The sequence below is a fragment of the Magnolia sinica genome, chromosome 2 (assembly GCF_029962835.1).
Source record: "Magnolia sinica isolate HGM2019 chromosome 2, MsV1, whole genome shotgun sequence".
Classification (NCBI taxonomy): Eukaryota; Viridiplantae; Streptophyta; class Magnoliopsida; order Magnoliales; family Magnoliaceae; genus Magnolia; species Magnolia sinica.
Genome location: NC_080574.1, coordinates 95,928,748 through 95,947,078, shown reverse-complemented (window position 1 = coordinate 95,947,078; position 18,331 = coordinate 95,928,748). Strand labels below are relative to the sequence as shown.

General features: G+C 39.5%; 1 protein-coding gene across 2 annotated transcripts; it reads left to right on the top strand.

The window, feature by feature from the left end:
- The first annotated feature begins 3,869 nt into the window (after positions 1 to 3,869).
- On the top strand, positions 3,870 to 16,589 carry LOC131237286 (eukaryotic translation initiation factor 4B3-like). Of its 2 annotated transcripts, none has more exons than XM_058234983.1 (2): positions 3,870 to 5,151; positions 16,152 to 16,589. In XM_058234983.1, the coding sequence occupies exons 1-2, from the start codon at positions 3,929 to 3,931 to the stop codon at positions 16,171 to 16,173; spliced, it is 1,245 nt and encodes a 414-aa protein (XP_058090966.1). In that variant the 5' UTR covers positions 3,870 to 3,928; the 3' UTR covers positions 16,174 to 16,589. The 2 variants fall into 2 exon arrangements, with proteins under 2 accessions (XP_058090966.1, XP_058090965.1); XM_058234982.1 differs by having other exon boundaries at positions 3,871 to 5,151; positions 16,216 to 16,589.
- Positions 16,590 to 18,331: the final 1,742 nt, after the last annotated feature.

Genomic DNA, 18,331 nt, shown 5'->3' with positions numbered 1-18,331 from the left:
AATTTCAATACTAAGATTATGTAATCATCTCTAAGTTAATGCCAAACCCCTGCTGCACCAACCTAAATGGGCATGCCTATTCACGAGGGGGCATGGATTAAGGTGAGACACATGTAAGAGCTTAGTGGGTGAGGCCCTAGCCGTGTGGCCCACCTTGATGAATTTGCTGTATGTCCAAGGCATCCATCCTTTTTGCTAGATCATTTCAGGGGATGGTCCGAAAAATGAGTTAGATCAAAATCTCATGTGGGCCACACAATAGGGATTGAATTCCCACCATTGAAAACTTTTTGGCTACAAAAGTTTTGGATCAAGCTGCTATTTGTGTTTTCCCTTCATCTAGGTCTATATGACCTTATCAACAGGATTGATAGAAAATAAACACTACAGTGAGCCCTAGGATGTTTTTAATGGCAAGCATTCAATAACTACTGTTTTTCAGTGGTGTGGTCCACCTGAGGTTTGGATCTGCCTCATTTTTGGTACCATGCCCTAAAGTGACCTAGAAAAATGAATGGATGGAGTGAATATACAAGGCATACATCAAGGTGAGCCCCACAGCCAGGGCGTCACCCAGTATGCTATTACCCCTGTCCCACCGCATCAAGAGAAACACATACAGGTTGGAGCCCAGCTAAATGGATCAACCGGCTCCTTCAAGTCCACACGCTGACTGGGGTATCTGTGTTGCATCCACCCCAGAGAGACGCCTCTGGCTCTGCTGCAATGGATGGCAGTTGGTCTGTAGTGGTGTGATCCAGTAAGCCAGGAAAGGGCCTAGTTGCGCTTGCTACTACAGCATATATATACCACACTTGGCTCCCTCCCTGTTAAGCCGTTGAGTCTCTAAGGTTTATCGACTCTAGGGGATTTATTCAAGCCTATGGGGCTGTTTGGTACGTGGGCTTAGAAGAAATTAAGTGGGATGGAATCGTATTAGGTTCCGTACAAATTCTACCTAACATTTGGAAAGCACGAGAAGAAAGATCATTGAGTGAAAAGTAATTATATTTAGTCCGGTGCGAGATCAAATCCATTACATCATGGGCCCCACATAATACATGTGTTTTATCCTTGCAAACCATCTATATGTATCCTTTACACTTATTATTAGAGTCATATACATGTGCAATTGACCAACATCAGTTGTGAATTTAGTTAGTTAATTATAATTCCATAGACAATCAAATAAAGTTTTTAGTGGATATTTTGTTTTTGCCCTAGGAAGAATTTAACCCCAGACATGAGCATTGGATGGTTAAAATATTATAGTATTTCTAAACATGCAATAATTGTATAATAATAATGTTAATCTCAATCTAATAGAATTCCTTACCATTTAATCCAATGCACCAAGCAGGCCTTGCATCTCTTTAATTCTAAATAAGAGACTGATTGGAGAGGAAGTCAGTCAGATGGGTTATTTGTCTTTCCAAGTCGGAAAGACATAAATTCTCATCGCTTTTGAATGCTTTGGCCTTTTCCTGTTACGTGAGCTGAATGATAAGTATTAGTGAGTCAAAATTTGAGTGTTAAAACCAGATGTGGCACAAGCCTACGTTCTTGATAGGGTTAAAATCCACCATTGAAACCTTCTCAAGGCCCACCGAATTTTTGGATAATGATAACCTTTGTGTTTTACTTTTCCAGAGTGTTGGACGACACATCAACATCACGGTTGAATTTGGCTTCCGCCTGCTTAGATTAACCCAAGTAATAGGGAAGCCGGTTAGCTGGTGCACCACACCACCGACCAGGCTAGTGTAGGTACGTGTCGTGCGAAGGCGAGCGCCGACGCTACCGACGCTAATCGAGCTCCGAGTTATACCAACGGTTTAAACAGATCAAAGTTACATCGCCTCGCAATGGTATTTATTATATCTACACCGTTCATCCATTTGGCCAGATATTTTAGAACATGTGTTAAAAAATTCTTTATGTCCAAAGCTCAAGTGGACCACACCACAAATAGCAATATGGACAATGATTCTCACCGTTAAAATATTGGTAGGGTCTATTATAATATTTATTTTTCATTCAATCTGTTTATAAGGTCACACGGACTTGAATGGAGATTAAAAACAAATATCGTATTGATCCAAAGTTTTTGTGACACCAAAAGGATTTTTAATGATAAACATTCGATTCCCCACTATTTTTTGCAGTGTGGTCCACTTGATATTTGGATCTGTCTCATTTTTCGGTTCAAGCATTAAGAAATGCTCGCCAAATATACGGACGGTTTGGATATAAAACATACCTCTTAAAGGGACCCACAGAACTTGGTGACGTCAACACAGCCCGTCCGCTTCCAAGTAATAGACGGACAGCCCTGGTTTGCGTCCTACTCCAAGGTAGGATTAGGAAATACTTTGATACTCTGGCAGAGTGTGGTGGTTGATACGTGAGTAGTTTTTAAAAAAGTCATTCAGCAACTCCTCAAATGTCATACAGATAATTCAAACTAAGCCGTCCAAACTATGAGCACCAGATTGCATGTACACTGAGCAAAATATTAATCTTATTTAGTTATTGAAATATTATATTGATGGATGTATATTGGACGGTTAGAAATGAAAATATCCAATGGTCTTATTTCCAAAACAAGTGTCGATGATAAAGTGGTTAGAATTGTTCAGACAATTTGATTTTTATACTTTTACTTAAATAGTCGGATTATTTTTGTTTAATATATGCCACATGTGACATTTTTAAGTGCCTACGTATCAAACGACATACGCAGTCGGAGTATCAAATAACTCCCAAAAGGCATTAGGGCGGGACTATCCTACACGCGGTGGGATTAGGAAGCCCCTGCCAACTCAACTCAAGACAGAAGAGCCGTGCTAGGATAACTTGCGCTATATTACTTTCGCCAACCGGAAGCCACGTGTCTGGAGCTTTCATGGGATCTGCTCCGTCCATCAGGTACGGTGTGTTATATTAACCATTGAACCAAATAATTGCTACCATCCAAATTCAGGTGGGCCATGCTACACGAAACAGTTGGTCTGTAATGGTCACTATAAGTTTTGCGTAGGGCTTCACTATGGTGTTTATATGCCATCCAATCCATTCATCTGACGTTCCTTATCAGGACGAAACCATTAGACAAAAATGACAGTATTTTAAAACTTAGTTAGGCCACATTAAAAGAATTTAGTGGTTTTAAGCATAAAACTTTTCGAATTACCTACCTAAGTGTTGAAGCATCATGATTTTTGGAATGAACGTCCAAAAGGGTACGATGTATGTGATGGGCGCTCCGGATTTCATCCTCGCAATTTTTGTTTCTCCTACGTTAGTGAAAGTAGAACGCGGATTGCATATTAAGTAAATCTCATTAACCTTGAGTAAATTCTGTGGGGGCCCATCGTGATGTATGTTTCTGATCCATTCCGTCCATCAGTTTTCCCAGATCATTTTAGGTATGATCCCGATATTGAAACATATCAAAAGCTCAAATACATCACAACACAGGAAACATTGTGAATTGAGCGATTACTGTTGTAAACTTCTTTGCGGCGGCAGAAGTTTTGGGGTCAAGCTTCCAGGTCTATGTGACGTTGTGAACAGGTTGGATGACAAATAAAAATCACTGTGGGCCCTAAGAAGGTTTCAACGGTGGGCGTCATTTATACAATTTTTTCTGTGATTGTGGTCCACTTGAGAATTGGATATGTTTCAATTTTGGGATCATGGCCTAAAATGATCTGAAAAAACTGATGGACGGTGTGGATAAGACACATAAATCACGTGTGGGCCTCACAGAGTTTACTTAGTACGGCAAACGGCGTTCGTGGGATCCAAGCGTTTCCGAGGATGTATAAAAGTATTTTTTATAGAAACCGCTTACTTGCGTAGAATAACAACCCATAAAGAGATAGAGATTGAGAGAGAGATTGAGAGAGAGAGAGAGAGAGAGAGAATGGCAACGGTTTCAGCATGGGGAAAGCCAGGAGCTTGGGCTCTGGATTCCGAGGAGCAAGAAGCCAAGGACCATATCCTCCAAGAGCAGCAGCTGAAAGACAGAGAAAACGAGCTATTCCTCGACTCGTCCGAGTCAACTCAACAACCACTCGCCGATTTCCCATCCCTTGCAGCTGCCGTCACCACCAAACCCTCCAAGAAGAAGAAATCTCAGCCGGTATCGCTTTCCGAGTTCACCATCGGAAAACAAGTCACCCACGGCTCTGGCAAGACAACCAGCTCTCTTCTTACCAAAGGCCTCACCCCCGATGAGCAACTCCTCCTTCCCACCGGACCCCGCCAGCGCACTGCTGAAGAGCTTGAACGCTCCTCCTCCCGCATCGGCGGCGCCTTCAATTCCTACAGCTCTTCTGGGCCCCGCAGGTACCCGACCGAGGACCAGGCCCCCCGCCGCAACAACACCATCAACAGCGGTCCTTCCCGTGCTGATGAGATCGATGACTGGGGTGCTTCGAAGAAATCGGCCCCGCCCCCCTCGTTCGATCGTAGGGATAGGGGTGGTTTCTTTGACTCTCAGTCCCGTGCAGACGAATCTGACAGCTGGGTTTCCACCAAGAGCCATGCTCCTGTGCCAGAGGGCCGGCGGGCCGGCAGCGGCGGGTTTGAGGGTTTTAAGGATAGGAAGGGCGGGTTTGATATTTTCCACAAGGAGGGAACCAACGGTGGTGCTGATTCGGATTCATGGGGCAGGAAAAGGGAGGAAGGGAGTGGTTCTGATTCGTGGGGCAAGAAAAGGGAGGAAGGGAGTGGTTCGGATGCGTGGGGCAAGAAAAGGGAGGAAGGGAGTGGTTCGGATGCGTGGGGCAAGAGAAGGGAAGAAGGGAGTGGCGGGCGACCCCGGCTTAACCTGCAGCCTCGGACACTGCCTGTGACCAACGGCGATCCACAGCAGGGGCCAGGAAAGAGCAAGGGTTCAAACCCATTCGGTGCGGCACGACCGAGAGAGGAAGTTTTGGCAGAGAAGGGGCAAGATTGGAAGATAATTGATGAGCAGCTGGAGTCTATGAAAATTAAGGAGATGAGTCCCTCTGCTGTGTCTAGTGATGGGCCGTCTTTCGGGAAGAAGAGTTTCGGGAGTGGGAATGGGCGGACCAGTATGCCTGAGGATCGGACGGAGAGGAATTGGAGGAAGGCGGATTCTGCGGCTGATGATACTCCAAGGTCTGTATCTTCAACTCATTTCTCTTCTCTCAATTGATTGATTGATTGTTCTAGGAAATTGGGTTCCTATTTTTATCCTCCTGTGAAATTTTCAATCTTTTATTTTCTGTTGTGGAGATGATATCTATATGGGAATTTCTGGAGATAAGAGGACTACCAATCTGTGGGTTTTTATTAATTGGTCATATTATTTGAATCTTGTAGCAAATGATTTTTGGGTGAAGTTGTTTTTGCCATGGGGTGTTCTTGTGTTGTCTTCTTTTTTGGGAATACCGTTATGTGATTTCTGTGATGATTGCAGAATGACTCTCTGAGATGGTTCTGTTAGACTGTTATTTAATGTTTACAGAGGATTATCATGCAAGGAAGTAAAGAATGTTCTCAATTTGGCATTTATTATGTCATTTTCTAGGTGCAAACTGCAGCCATGAGATTTTGATTCTATCCATGATCTTGTGCTACAGTTTCGCTTATGAATTCATCTCTTGATATTTTCGGATAATTAAGCAATCCATGTTATTCAGAAGATGCTAATGATCTGCACTAGATAGATGTATCAAAAGAACAGCTTCAAACAGTATGCTAATACTTACTGTATTTCAGCTATCTTGTTGACTGCTTGGCCCGAATGTTGATGGTTTTGTGACTGTAATGTCATTACTTCAAATGTAGAATTTTGGACATACCCATAGTCCACATGCATTAGCATACTAGTGAGACATAAACACTCCCATTCAAGATAGATTCATGTGTGCACTCACTTGTACAGAGAGTGTTCAGTATTCAACCTTAAACTGACATTAACAAGGGATATCCACGAGACAATGGAGTCATATATATATATATATATATATATATATATATATATATATATATATCTATATATATATATATATATCTATATATATATATATATATATATATATATAAAACAAGGATTTGAATCCTCTGGGGAAAAAAGAAAAAGAAAAAGAAAGGGCAACAAGTAGTCATGACATTAATAATGCCAATGCCGAATAGTTTTTCAAGGATAGGATTGATGTAAAGTTACTAGATAAGTTGTTTGTCAGTGATGGACCCCACTGAAATAAGAGTAATTCTTCAAGTATATAACTGGTCAGTTAAGACAACTGGTCTCATGAATTTAGCTACTGAGGCAGTGAATGGATGTGGTATTTAATGATGCCATTGGTGAATAAATTGTTAAGTAGTAGTAAATTATGTTGATTTTCGATTGCTTTAGAGACACCATAAGTATTTGGCAATGTTGAAATGCGGAGATGCGATGATGTTTATGAATTATTGGTTTGAAGTAATCCTGCAAACACATATCGAATTGTTTAAGACTGCTGGTCTTTAGACTTTAGTTAGTGCATATAGAAAATTCACAAGAATCTCATGAGTCCTAACTTAACTTATTAATGTGTTGCAAGAAGATCCGGGGTATCTTTTTTTTTTTTTAGCATCAAAGGACATTTTTTGTCAATTGATTGAATTCCAAGTTTGAGCTAGAATAAATGCTATAAGACCAACCATGCTCTATGGAACAGAATGTTGGGCAATTAAGGAACAACATGTTCATAGGACGATTGTAGCTGAAATGAGGATGTGGAGATGGATGAGTGACAAGAGGAGGAATGATAGAATTAGAAATGAATGCATTTGAGGGAACTTAGGAGTAGCATCAATAGGTAACAAGATGAGGGGAAGTAGACTTAGATGGTTTGGTCATATGCAATGTAGACCACGAACCACTTCAGTTAAGAGTGAGTTGGTACAATTTGAAAGCCCTAGAAGGGCGTGAGAAAGGCCTAAAAGGACGTGGATGGAGGTAGTTAGAAAAGACTTGATGATATATGGTCTAACCGAAGGTATGACCATTGATAGAGTGGAATGGCAGAACAAGATTCATGTAATCGACCCCATTTGATTGGGACAAGGCTTAGATGATGACATTTGGGCTTTTATTTTTATATTTTGATAGTATTTGATGATTTTTAGATCTATATAGTTTCACCACTTCTCAAGTTTGCATGTTAGGCTGGTCTTTGATAATATCTTTTATTTGGAACTTATTAACTTATCCTTTATGTGATGTACATATTTGAGTTCACACTTACATGAAGATGGAAGCATTAATTTTTTTGAAAGAAGATGGAAGTCATTAATAAAGAAATCAAATAGTCATGTGGCTGTTGTACAAGGGTAGCAAACTGCACATGTAAGCCTGATGATCACCCTCTTTATTGATAGCAAGAATTTTATTAACAAGGCCAAAAGCAAGTGGATTCTCAGTTTAACCAGCCGACCTCGTGAACTTTGATGTCCATGATGGCCAAGTGGAGATTCATATTGAGTCTTAAAACACACAATCTGTCAAGACCACACGCTTTCACCCCTCCCCCATTTGTAGAGACCTTGTGGTATTAAATTTTTTTTATTTTTTTATTTTTAAAAAAGAAGGGTAAGTAACCTTTGTTACGTGATGGTAACGGTGGTGCCAATTATGCAATATAGTGCTGTAAAACCTGATTTGAAAAAAAAAAAAAAAAAAGGCTTGTAATGGCTGTGACGCGCCCATAATGGGTTGATACAGGGCTGATACAGTTTTTCTTTATTATAAAAATAAAAATAAAAATAAAAAGAAGACCTTTACAGGGGCCATAACCAAGGTTCTCCATAACAATAATGGTGGCCGTAACGGCCACGCCGCCACCAATACCTTTACGATACATGTTGTAATGGTCGTTACGGTATCTTTTTTTTTCTTTTTCTTTTTCTCTTTATTGAATAAAAACTTTTTCTTTTTATTGAAAAAAAAAAATCCAAAAAACCTGTATCAGCCCCATAATGGACCGTTGCAAAGCCATTATGTTCTTTACGGGAGCGTAACAGACCGTTATGAGGGCCATAACAGTTGTTATGGGTCCTTTTTTTTTTTTTTTTTTTTTTTTTGTAACGGCTGTTATGAGTCATTTTTTTCTGTAACAACTATTACGACCCTATAACGTGTAAGGGTTGCTTGCCACTATTACCTTTATGTAACGGCCGTTATGGCACACTATTTCCATAACGGCCATTACAGCCTATATTGTGATGGCCATAAGGCTGGCTGTTACGACCTATATCCACATCCCTCTGCTATTTTCTCAATGGTGCATTCAGAAAATATCAAGTTCTATGGAGTCCTACAATTCCAGGAAAGAATGTAAGTATCTAGATCTCTCAAGGCCCAGTTTGGCATTCAAATTTTGAGGAAGCTGATTAGTAGCATTGCCCATGCCAATTGCACACTTCTAAATAAATGGAGTTATAGACTATCTGGACTTGTCGTACTTGGTAGAATCTCACGCAAAATCTGATGCAGGACATGAAATTCAAATACGATGTGCGAGATTTCAGGCTTAAGATCACGTTTTTTCATAAACAATTACACAAATTCCATATCCCACATGAAAGTCCAAACATTCAATTAAGGGGAATCTATGCGGGTTCGGGCCTACACATGATAGGGCTGGATTAATAAAAATTATTAACCAAACGATACTCAAAGATAAGAAATAATCATCCACACATGCATAGTAATCAGTCCATAATCCAAGGGATTCAGAAATTCCAATTCGGGGAACCCTAGGGTAAGAAAATGGGAATAAAATTGGAGATTTGAGTAATTTAGGGTTAGGTTTAGAGATTTTGGGTGGAAGCGAAGTGAAAGAGAGGAGAGAGACAAACCAGAAAAGTACCGCACGCATGGACAATAACAATGGCCCAGACGCACGTGCGTGTGATCCCGGCCGCACGTGTGTGGAGCCCACTATTCAGAAAAAGGCCACCTTAGCCCTGGTCGGCCAGAGATGGACTCCAAAACTCTCAAATATTAGCTTAATCCGATGTACGGTTTGTGCGTGGTGCTCCGCTGAAGTTTCAGCCCTCCTGCAGGGCCAGATTCTGGAAATTTGCTATAGAGAGAAAAACGGTTGCAACTATTGATGGATTTGCAGATGGAATGCTTGTATGAGAAGAGAAATATGGATGGAAGAAGGTGAGAGCAAATCGTGATAGATGTGGCTTCGCACCACGGTAGTTAGCTTTTCGAAGAAGGGAAGGCTTTGCACTCAATTAGGCTTCACAACTCAGAGAGTAGGAAAACGCAGAATTTTTATTAATCTTCAATGAATCAAAAGAGCTACAAGGGGTGCCTATTTATAGGAAAACCATATACCCCAAAACTCGCGCCATGTGCGCAACCTATTACTTGGCAATGAAGTAAACTAAAATAAAAACCAAACAAAGAAATCCAAAACGTTCATGATGTTCTAAATAATAACAATAAGCAAAACTTAAAATATGAAATCAATCCGACTAGTGCGTCACGATCATAAGATCCTATGATGGACTTTTCTTAACTAACGGGCCCACTCTTTTGAATCAAAACTTCGTCTTCTAACTAGGAGGTCTTCCCTGGACGTCGTCATCAATCCAGATCGACGGTGGAGCCCTCCTTCTGACGTACGAGCGTAAGGGGGGTGGTGTGCGTGCACGTGTAGACGGCGTGCACGGGATGTCCCCATCAAAATCTAGTAGATTTGTAGAAATAAAATCTCCTCTTCAGTAATTGTCATCTAGAGCATAGAGGACCCTGCCTACGAAGATGATTTATTCCTTGTAATTGGAGGGAGCAAGTGGAGTAAAATCCACACACTGGCCTAAGAAGTTGATTGCATAGGAAACAACTGCCAATCATGGATCCATACGACACTTCGTTTGTTTCGTGGCAGGGAGTGTAGGCAAGGAAACATCTGGAAACAAAATGGATCTCATGATGCCATAAACTTTCCTGGTCATCTTGATTTCGTGACACGTGATACAGTGGTTCACGTGGAATCTAATGCAAGCAAGGAGTTGGTGAACCTAGTTGCAGAAAATTGGATATTAAGTACCAGGTTCAGAGCTTTAAACAATTAAAAGAACCTAATAAAATCCGAGTGCTGAAATTATAGGTTAATTTCAAATAATTCTCTTAGAAATTTTAGTAACTCCATCAAGCAAGATCAAACATGATAGCCCATATAACTCCCTCCTAAATCACTACTGTATGATGTTTATTTCCCCGTTGAAATCAGCTACCATAAACCGACTTCTTAGCAGAATTTTATTCAAAATTATCATCAACAGGTGTTCCATACGATGGCCATAAACGTATTTTTATAGAGAACCAGATCTCCTTTTACAACTAAAAGTAATTCCTAAAATCATAGTAGAATCTGGAATTCTAAAAAAATAAAATAATTAATGCAAGAGTTTTTTTTTTTTTTTTTTAAACTACATTGCTATAATAGTACCTGTTAAAAAGGAAATGGCTGGCTATGGCATGAATATGTAATTGTATGGCCCAAGAGCTCTATAGTTGTGTACTTTTTGCTAAAATACCATACGCATGGGTATGCTGCACATTGTGGACAGATGAGCCCACCACAGGGATAGTTTCAGTTTTTCAAATAGCGGTAGCGTGTTGTGTAGCATTCAACTCTCCATGGCATGTAACGTACGCTACACGATACTTCTATTTTTTAATTTCAAAATAGAAAAAATATGATAAATAGTATTTAAAAATAAAAAAAAATAAAAAATAAAAGATGATTCATTTTTTCAAGTATAAGCATGTTCAAACAAGTTATTAATTGTTATTTATGAAAAGTCAATCCACATATATAAACCAAATAAAATCATTATCACATCAACAATTTTCTAAGCAAACCACTTTAGTTAATAATGTCTAATTGAAACCACAAGTCGCAAGTGTGAAAAGAAATTAAAATCTCACAGGTTGAGAGTATTAAGTACAAAATGCAAAATGCAATTATCATATATCTATATATATATATATATATATATATATATATATATATATATTGCTTACGTTATATATGCTACAACCCCTATAGTGTACGCTACAAGGTATTTATGCTATTTGCTAACGCTACGTAGCATTGTAGCCACGTTACGGATGCTATTCAAAACACTAGATAGTTCATTTGCATGGCTACCATATGGATAGTTCATACGTACAACCCAAGAGCCATATGGTTGTGTACTTTTTGCTAAGATATCGTAAGTATGGTTGTGTATGGCCGCATGTGTGGATTGATCAGCCCACTGCAGGGATAGTTCATATGTATGGTTGGGCTTTTGCTTCATTAAATTGTTGCCATTGAATTAATAATAAGTCTTGGCTTCTCTTCCCTCCCCCCCCCCCCCTTTTTTTTATTTTTTTAATCTACCCCCAAGCCTCATGAAATTCTTCTTGTTCTTGGAATCAATTCGGCTAAAGATATTGGCGCGTGGATTAGGTACTACCCCCGCCTATTCCGAGCTAGGGACAGGCGGAGGCTCCAAGGGTCATTGAGGGGCCACCGTGATATATGAACTTTATCCACACCGTCTATCCATTTTTTCATATTGTTTTAGAATATTATCCAAAAAATATAGAATATATCCAAGTCTCAAATGGGCCACAAGGTGGGGGTTAAATTACTACCGTTGAAAATTTCTTAGGGACCATAGAAATTTTGGATCAAGATGATTTCTGTTTTTTCATTTCTCTCAGGTGTATATGATCATATCAAGGGGTTGGATGGAAAATAAACGACAAAGTGGGCCCTAAAAATGTTTCAACGGTGGACATCCTTAGTAACGCTGCTGCATATGGTGTGGTCCACTTGAACATTGGATCTGTCTTATTTTTGATTCAGTACTCTAGAATGATATGAAAAGAGGTATGGACGGTGTGGATAAGAGTCATGCATCATGGTGGCCCACAATGGCCCTCGGAGCCTCCGCCTGTCCCGAGCTTGGAACAGGCGGAGGTAGTACCTAATCCGCGCCCAAGATATTGGAGGTTTAGGTCCACACACACACCTCTTTGGGAAATGAATCAATGATGGCCCGCATATGTCAGCCTAATTGTGATGGTGGGATCCCACAAACTATTGAATCAAATTGTTGTGCTAATGGAGGCAGTGCCACCCACCTGAGAGGATTAGGCAAACATGGTACATATCCTTCTTATGCAAGTACCTCAATGAGGTGAGGGAATACTCCCAGCTAGCTTCACAGCCAATGGTGCTCTTGCCCTAGAAATAGATCACCTTCCCCCCAAATCTACATTGCCTACCTTGATTGCTGCCTCCAGCATTCCAGCATTAATAGTAGAGGATCTCTGGCTATGTGATGCATATCCTTCGCCAGCTTGCAGCACAAAGAGGAAGCCATAGACGATCATTTTTATTTTTATTTATTATTATTATTATTTTTTTTTTTTGAGTTCATTCCTTTCTTGTTCTTACTGTTAGTGTACTTAAACTGCCATACAGTACTATATCGGCAATTAGACATCCATTTTTGCTATTATTTTGATCATTGGGCTCCTGGAAGAAATTTCTTTCTTGAGGTAAGTAGTAGACACCAATACAATAGAAGAACTATTCTATTGCACAGATGGACAGTGCTCTTTTTCAGAACCAATCCATCCAGCTGAGGGACACAAAAATTAAACATCATGGAGTCAAAAGTGCTGTTTTCTCTCATGACTTGTCTGTCAACACTTTCTGATAGGCATTTTCTACTTCCTAGTCTACCATGAAGCTATCACCTCAAATGGGTTAATTGGCAAGGTCTGCTGGGTTAGCCCTTGCCACACATGAATCCTTCGTCAATGAATACCTCACATCAAGTTATTGCAGAAACTCCAACCCCACCATCATGCCCTTTCTTGAAGAACCTTGATGGCATTCTCACCACACCCTTTCTTTCGGAGACCCAATTTGGTTTCTAAATTCTGCTTGCACTTTCTGTCAGACTCCTCCCACCCTAGATTTGGAGCTTGCTTACTCGGTCTCAATGCAAACTCTCCAATGGCCTTTGTAGAAGACCAAGACTAGGACTTTAGTTACCAAATCTTTGAGTTCAATCCAGGCCCTCTGTTGGATAGTCCACTCTGTTCTCCCTTCCAATGGAATTATTTTCTGCATTAGCTTGCCAACATGTTGGCTCAATTTCCAGATGGGGTACATACGGGAGTAGCCCCTTTGTTTGTTTGTTTGTTTTTGAAAGATGATAACCATTTCATTAAAAGGCCGCAGCCAAAATATACAAAAGAATAAGAAAAAACCAAAAAGAGAAAAAACCAATAACTATTGCCAACCCAACGGTAGCTGAAGCATAGGAAATGAGGCGGAACCCCATTCTATTACAAAAGATTTGGCTCTACTGAAGACATAAATCGCTTTCTCACTCTTGTTCCTAAAATGGTGCCCGTTTCATTCTGGCCAAAGAGCCCACAAAACTGCTAAACAAATCAACCTCCATAATCTTTTCTCCAATTTCCCTACACCCCCTCCATTCACTTTTCCATTTAGATTTTGTTTGGATGCAAAGCTGAATTGAGCTCAAACATCAGTTCAATCAAGGGGAAATTACAGAACTGTAATCACATCTTCCTTGTATTCATAATGAGGAAGATGAGTACCAAACTTTCCTGAAGATGTCGGGAAAAAAATGTTGATGAGAATTATTTCAATGGATCCATTACATGACATGGAAAGTTTCTTATAAATGGAGATAAAAACCATTACGATTTGCCTCAAATTGCAATTATATTTCATGTTAGTGCAATGTCCATGTAAATTGCAATTCTGGGGCTTTTTGCTCAATATAAATATCAGGAAGGGCCGTTACTAGTTGGTCATTTCCTTGAACTAACTATTGCAATCCAATTCAGTAGTGCATCCAAGATCCATATGCAGCCTTGGCGTTTCGCTCGTTGTTCGAATTATCTCCGATATTATCGAAATATCCTCAATATTATTGTTATCTCCAGCTCGGCGATACCAATAACACTGGTAGCGATATCGATAACACCTGTAGTATCATAAATTCCAGGTATCAGCAATGTATCGCTAAGTATCGCCAATATATTGATATCATCAGTATTTTCAACTGTGTAAATTCTAGGCATCATTTGTATTGCCAATGTATCGCCACTATTTTTTACTACGTAAATTCTTGGTGACGCTTGTATCACAAGTATATCAGCGATATTTCAATAATATCGCCAATATAGAGATATCACACCAAAAAAAATTGTTTATTAAAAAAAAAAAATCCATTTTAATTTTTTTATGGGCACGTGGTTGTATGTAGTGTTCAATTTGTGGTTGATAATATTTGATAATATCTCGATATTATTGTTATTGCAACATGTGCGATATTGAGACTACAATCTTTTGTTTCCTTTCCAATTGTTGATGATTTCTTTGCAAAATATCGTGAGTTGTTAATATTTTGCAATATCGATGGATGGTTAGATGGCTAGGTTGTTTCTTACGACGGCACATGCTTTTAGGCCCCTATTAAATGGAAACTTGTGTATATTCTTTTTGCAATTTTTTTATTCCTAAATATGCAAATGTGTAGTTTAGCATCTCTTGAAGTTTCATTGAAATTTCCATTGTTTTTCCCATGTTTCGCTGCATTTCTGGTTATCAGCGACATCGATATTTTTTCCATATCCCTGGCCAAGTCTTTGAACACAGTCTATGCTATTGTCCATTTTAGCTTGAGTATATCATCGGCCACCATATTATGCAATGTTACCTAAAGCACGAAAACCCCCTTGTTTTCCGTTCCGGGTTATGGATCATTAGTGATCAACATGAAATTATGGCTCTATATGCTTACTTTTGATTAAGTTAATGCAAATTTATATTTAAAACGTAGAGATTTGTACTTGTATTTATTTAATTATAATATTATAAATATAACATTAAGCATGGGGGGTCTTTTATAGCAACATTCATCATTTCATATATAAATTGCAATATGAGTTCATATATAAAACTATATTTACATATACAGTGTATGTATTGGAGTGACACACATGATCCTACCACTAGCGTACCACATATTGGAAAAAGTAGCGTACGGCCTACCCCTTCCCGAACCACGCACCAAAGAGACCCTGATCTAGGTAACCTTAATATCAAGCTGTCCTAAAGTTGGATTATGGAACATTTGCAGTGCCCTGGAATAAGACCAAATCCCAGGAGAATCAGGATCCATTTGATCACAGAGTGGTCAATTTCTTCCTGATAGTAACATACTGCCTTTGATGTTGCAGTTATCTAATTTATGATGATTTACATTATTAAAGTCGTTTCCTATGGGTGGGGATTCTGAGACCAAGCAAGGTCATTTGGTCTCCTAGAAGATGTCCTTTCTCACGGCAAGCGCATCAGATCCATCTGTTCCATAATTATTTCACTTTTACCATCAATTGCTTCTCATGCTGCTGAGGGTTCTAATCAAGCTGTATTATGAGGTGATTTGTATTTCTTTTTATTTTTTTAAAAAGACCTTTATTATTTTATATAAACAGAAGGGTCCTGGAATATGCTATTCTTTCAAATACAAATCTAAAATCCTCCACTTTTTTTCTCTGGAAAAAATAGTTGCAAATGGCCTACTCTAAAGCTCAGATACGTTTCCTGTTAATTGTTGTGTAGGCCCTATTTGGTGGACACCTAAAAATGAGTTTATTTCTTTTTTATTAACAGTGATTATGTATTAGAGATCAGGACCTGTAATACATAATTACTGTGAACTAAAATGGGGTGAACTCATTTTCAGGCCTCTGAAGAAAAGGGCCTTGACATTTTCCTTCACAAGTCTATGAATTATCTTTTATTCTGTCTATGAACACCAACGTGTACAAGCTCAGTGGGGCATCAGAGACATGAATGTATCATAAGTCAGATTGCAGCCCATGGATTCTGGTGAATTTCAGTTCTCTTAGTTGCAATTTTGAGAACACTCACGTCCCACCGTGGAATATCCTCTAAACTAATCAAGTGTATGCACCTCAGCTTTCTATTGTGAACTGTTTCAAGAAGTAGCTGTCAGGAAGTACTCAAAACTTCTTGTGTGATTTCTTTTTCTCATAGTTTGGCACATCCAAACAATTGATATGTTGCTGAGTTGCAGTTGCTGATTTCTTTTGGGTTGCAGGGCTGAGAAAAATGAGAATGGAGAGGCGGCTGATAACTGAAAAGCATGAGCATGGGAGTAATGACATGAGATTGAGTTGGGTTTTTGCATATTTTCTCATTTGGTTTTCCTCGTCTATTTGCTTTCCCCTCCCAACCTCAGGGTAACTGTGGAAAATCATGACTGAGACAGTTTTGGTAGTTTGGAAGCGCCAGCGTGTGCTATTATTACTCTTATGATTATTATTATTATTGTTATTATTATTATAGCCTTCAAGAAAGGCCGTCTGTAGGGACCTCGTTACATTTGTGTCTTCTTTTACTGAGAAAATTTCGGATTTCTGTTAGAGGGTGTTGTTTGTCATGTGACAAAATAATCTAAGACGGGTTGTCTAAGTGTCAAGAGAATTTTCTTTATTATTGAAACATTGGTTTGGTTTTGCGGGATGAACTTCTGGCTGGAGGACTGTTTTGGCTTGAATGGTGGATGAACCCGCTGGCATGTACCTTAGTGGTAAGGTTAATGTGGGCCCCATTTATTTAGCTGGGTGCCTTTTTGTTGCCTGCTGCTCGTGTGGCATTGTCACCCTAATGGACCAACCATGTCCAGTAATGAACCAATACCCAGAGATGGCCATAATGAGATGCTTCAAATTGTTTCTATCAATTCAGCGGAAAAAGGCCATATATATGATATAATGCACCATGTATTTTGTTTAGAAAACAGGGGAGTTTGGATGCCCCTTGTGAAAAGAAAAAAGGAACACCCCCAACTTGGAGAGCATTCATATCTTTTAATAACATCTTGTCTAGATGGCCTTCAGGTTGTGGATTGTCCCATTAGCTTTTCATCTCATCCACAGATGCCAGTATTAGGGATGGCAATGGGTCAGATTAGGGTGGGGTGAAGCGACCCATTTACAAAACAGACCAAGAAATTGACGGATATATGTGTTACTATTTCATTCCCTAGAAGGGCGGATGATGGAACATTGGTTTCTATTTGATTCCCCATAAGGGTGATGATGGATGGGACGTACTGACTATCACGTGTGAAAGAGTTGCACCATTTTAAGTAATGTAAAATCCAATATTTCAAAATTTCTGGCCCGAACCGAGCCTGCCAACCATTACCCTCTTGACCTAATAAGCTGGCCCATTTAAGATTTATTAACCCTTTGTAATTGGGATGGGCTCAATCAACCCGGTTTGATTGGACCTTGGTTTGATCTCAGACAAATGAAACTCAAGATAGTAATGGGACTAACACTATGCTCAGCCTGGCCCAATTAGTGGATACAAACATCAGGTGTACCCGTATTTATCTTGTTTCATGTTTTGGGTCCGATCCACTGGCTACATATAGAGGCAGGTTGGGTCAACCTAAGCCCAATACATTTAGTTAAATGGGTAGTTTTCCAGCCCACAACCCCAACAAACTATCCATTTGAGGCAGCTCCTAAACACAAACAACAACAATCGGCCTGTCCTAAACATTTGTGATTAGATCCATCTTCAATGATCAACATTGGCCATCCATTTTTACAAGCAAGGTTTTGATCATCCATTCAGAATGATTTCTTCAAGGCATGGCCCATGAAGAGTGGGTCAGGCCAAGCAGACTGTCTACATGTACAAAGGCAAACAATCTGCATGGGAAGGTTCCCATGCACAACCCACAAGATATAGATTGTATGAAAAACGTTGGAAGGTCTGACTATTCTTTTACCTGCAGATTCCACTCTACTTGCATAGATGGGATGAAAATTCCTAAATTGCATTTCATCTATGAACCCCAAAAGCTTGACTTGATGTTCAGCAGGTTCAGGTCAACTGGAACACTTGAGCTGAATGGACTTTACCTTTAATAGTTATAATTATAAGTATTATGTAAAATACTTAGAATTTATACAAATATCAAATAGATAATTTGTCATCTGCATTGTCCCTGCAGGCAACGTTTGTGGGTCCGCCCACCACTCTTCCAATTTACTTTTTTTTTTAAAAATAATAATAATAATAATAACAACATTGCGACTCACCGAGTGACTTGGTTCGAGTGACCAGAAGTTGCATTGAGTCCAGCGATTGCTGAGTTGACTCAACTAGTCTCCTTGAGTGAGTATCAAGTCAGAACC

What these genes read in the sequence shown, in the direction of transcription:
- LOC131237286 (XM_058234982.1), top strand. Translation starts at nt 3,929, where the DNA reads ATGGCAACGGTTTCAGCATGGGGAAAGCCAGGAGCTTGGGCTCTGGAT. An exon ending in GCGGCTGATGATACTCCAAG is followed by an intron (nt 5,152 to 16,215) that starts GTCTGTATCTTC and finishes TTTGGGTTGCAG; the next exon opens with GGCTGAGAAAAATGAGAATG.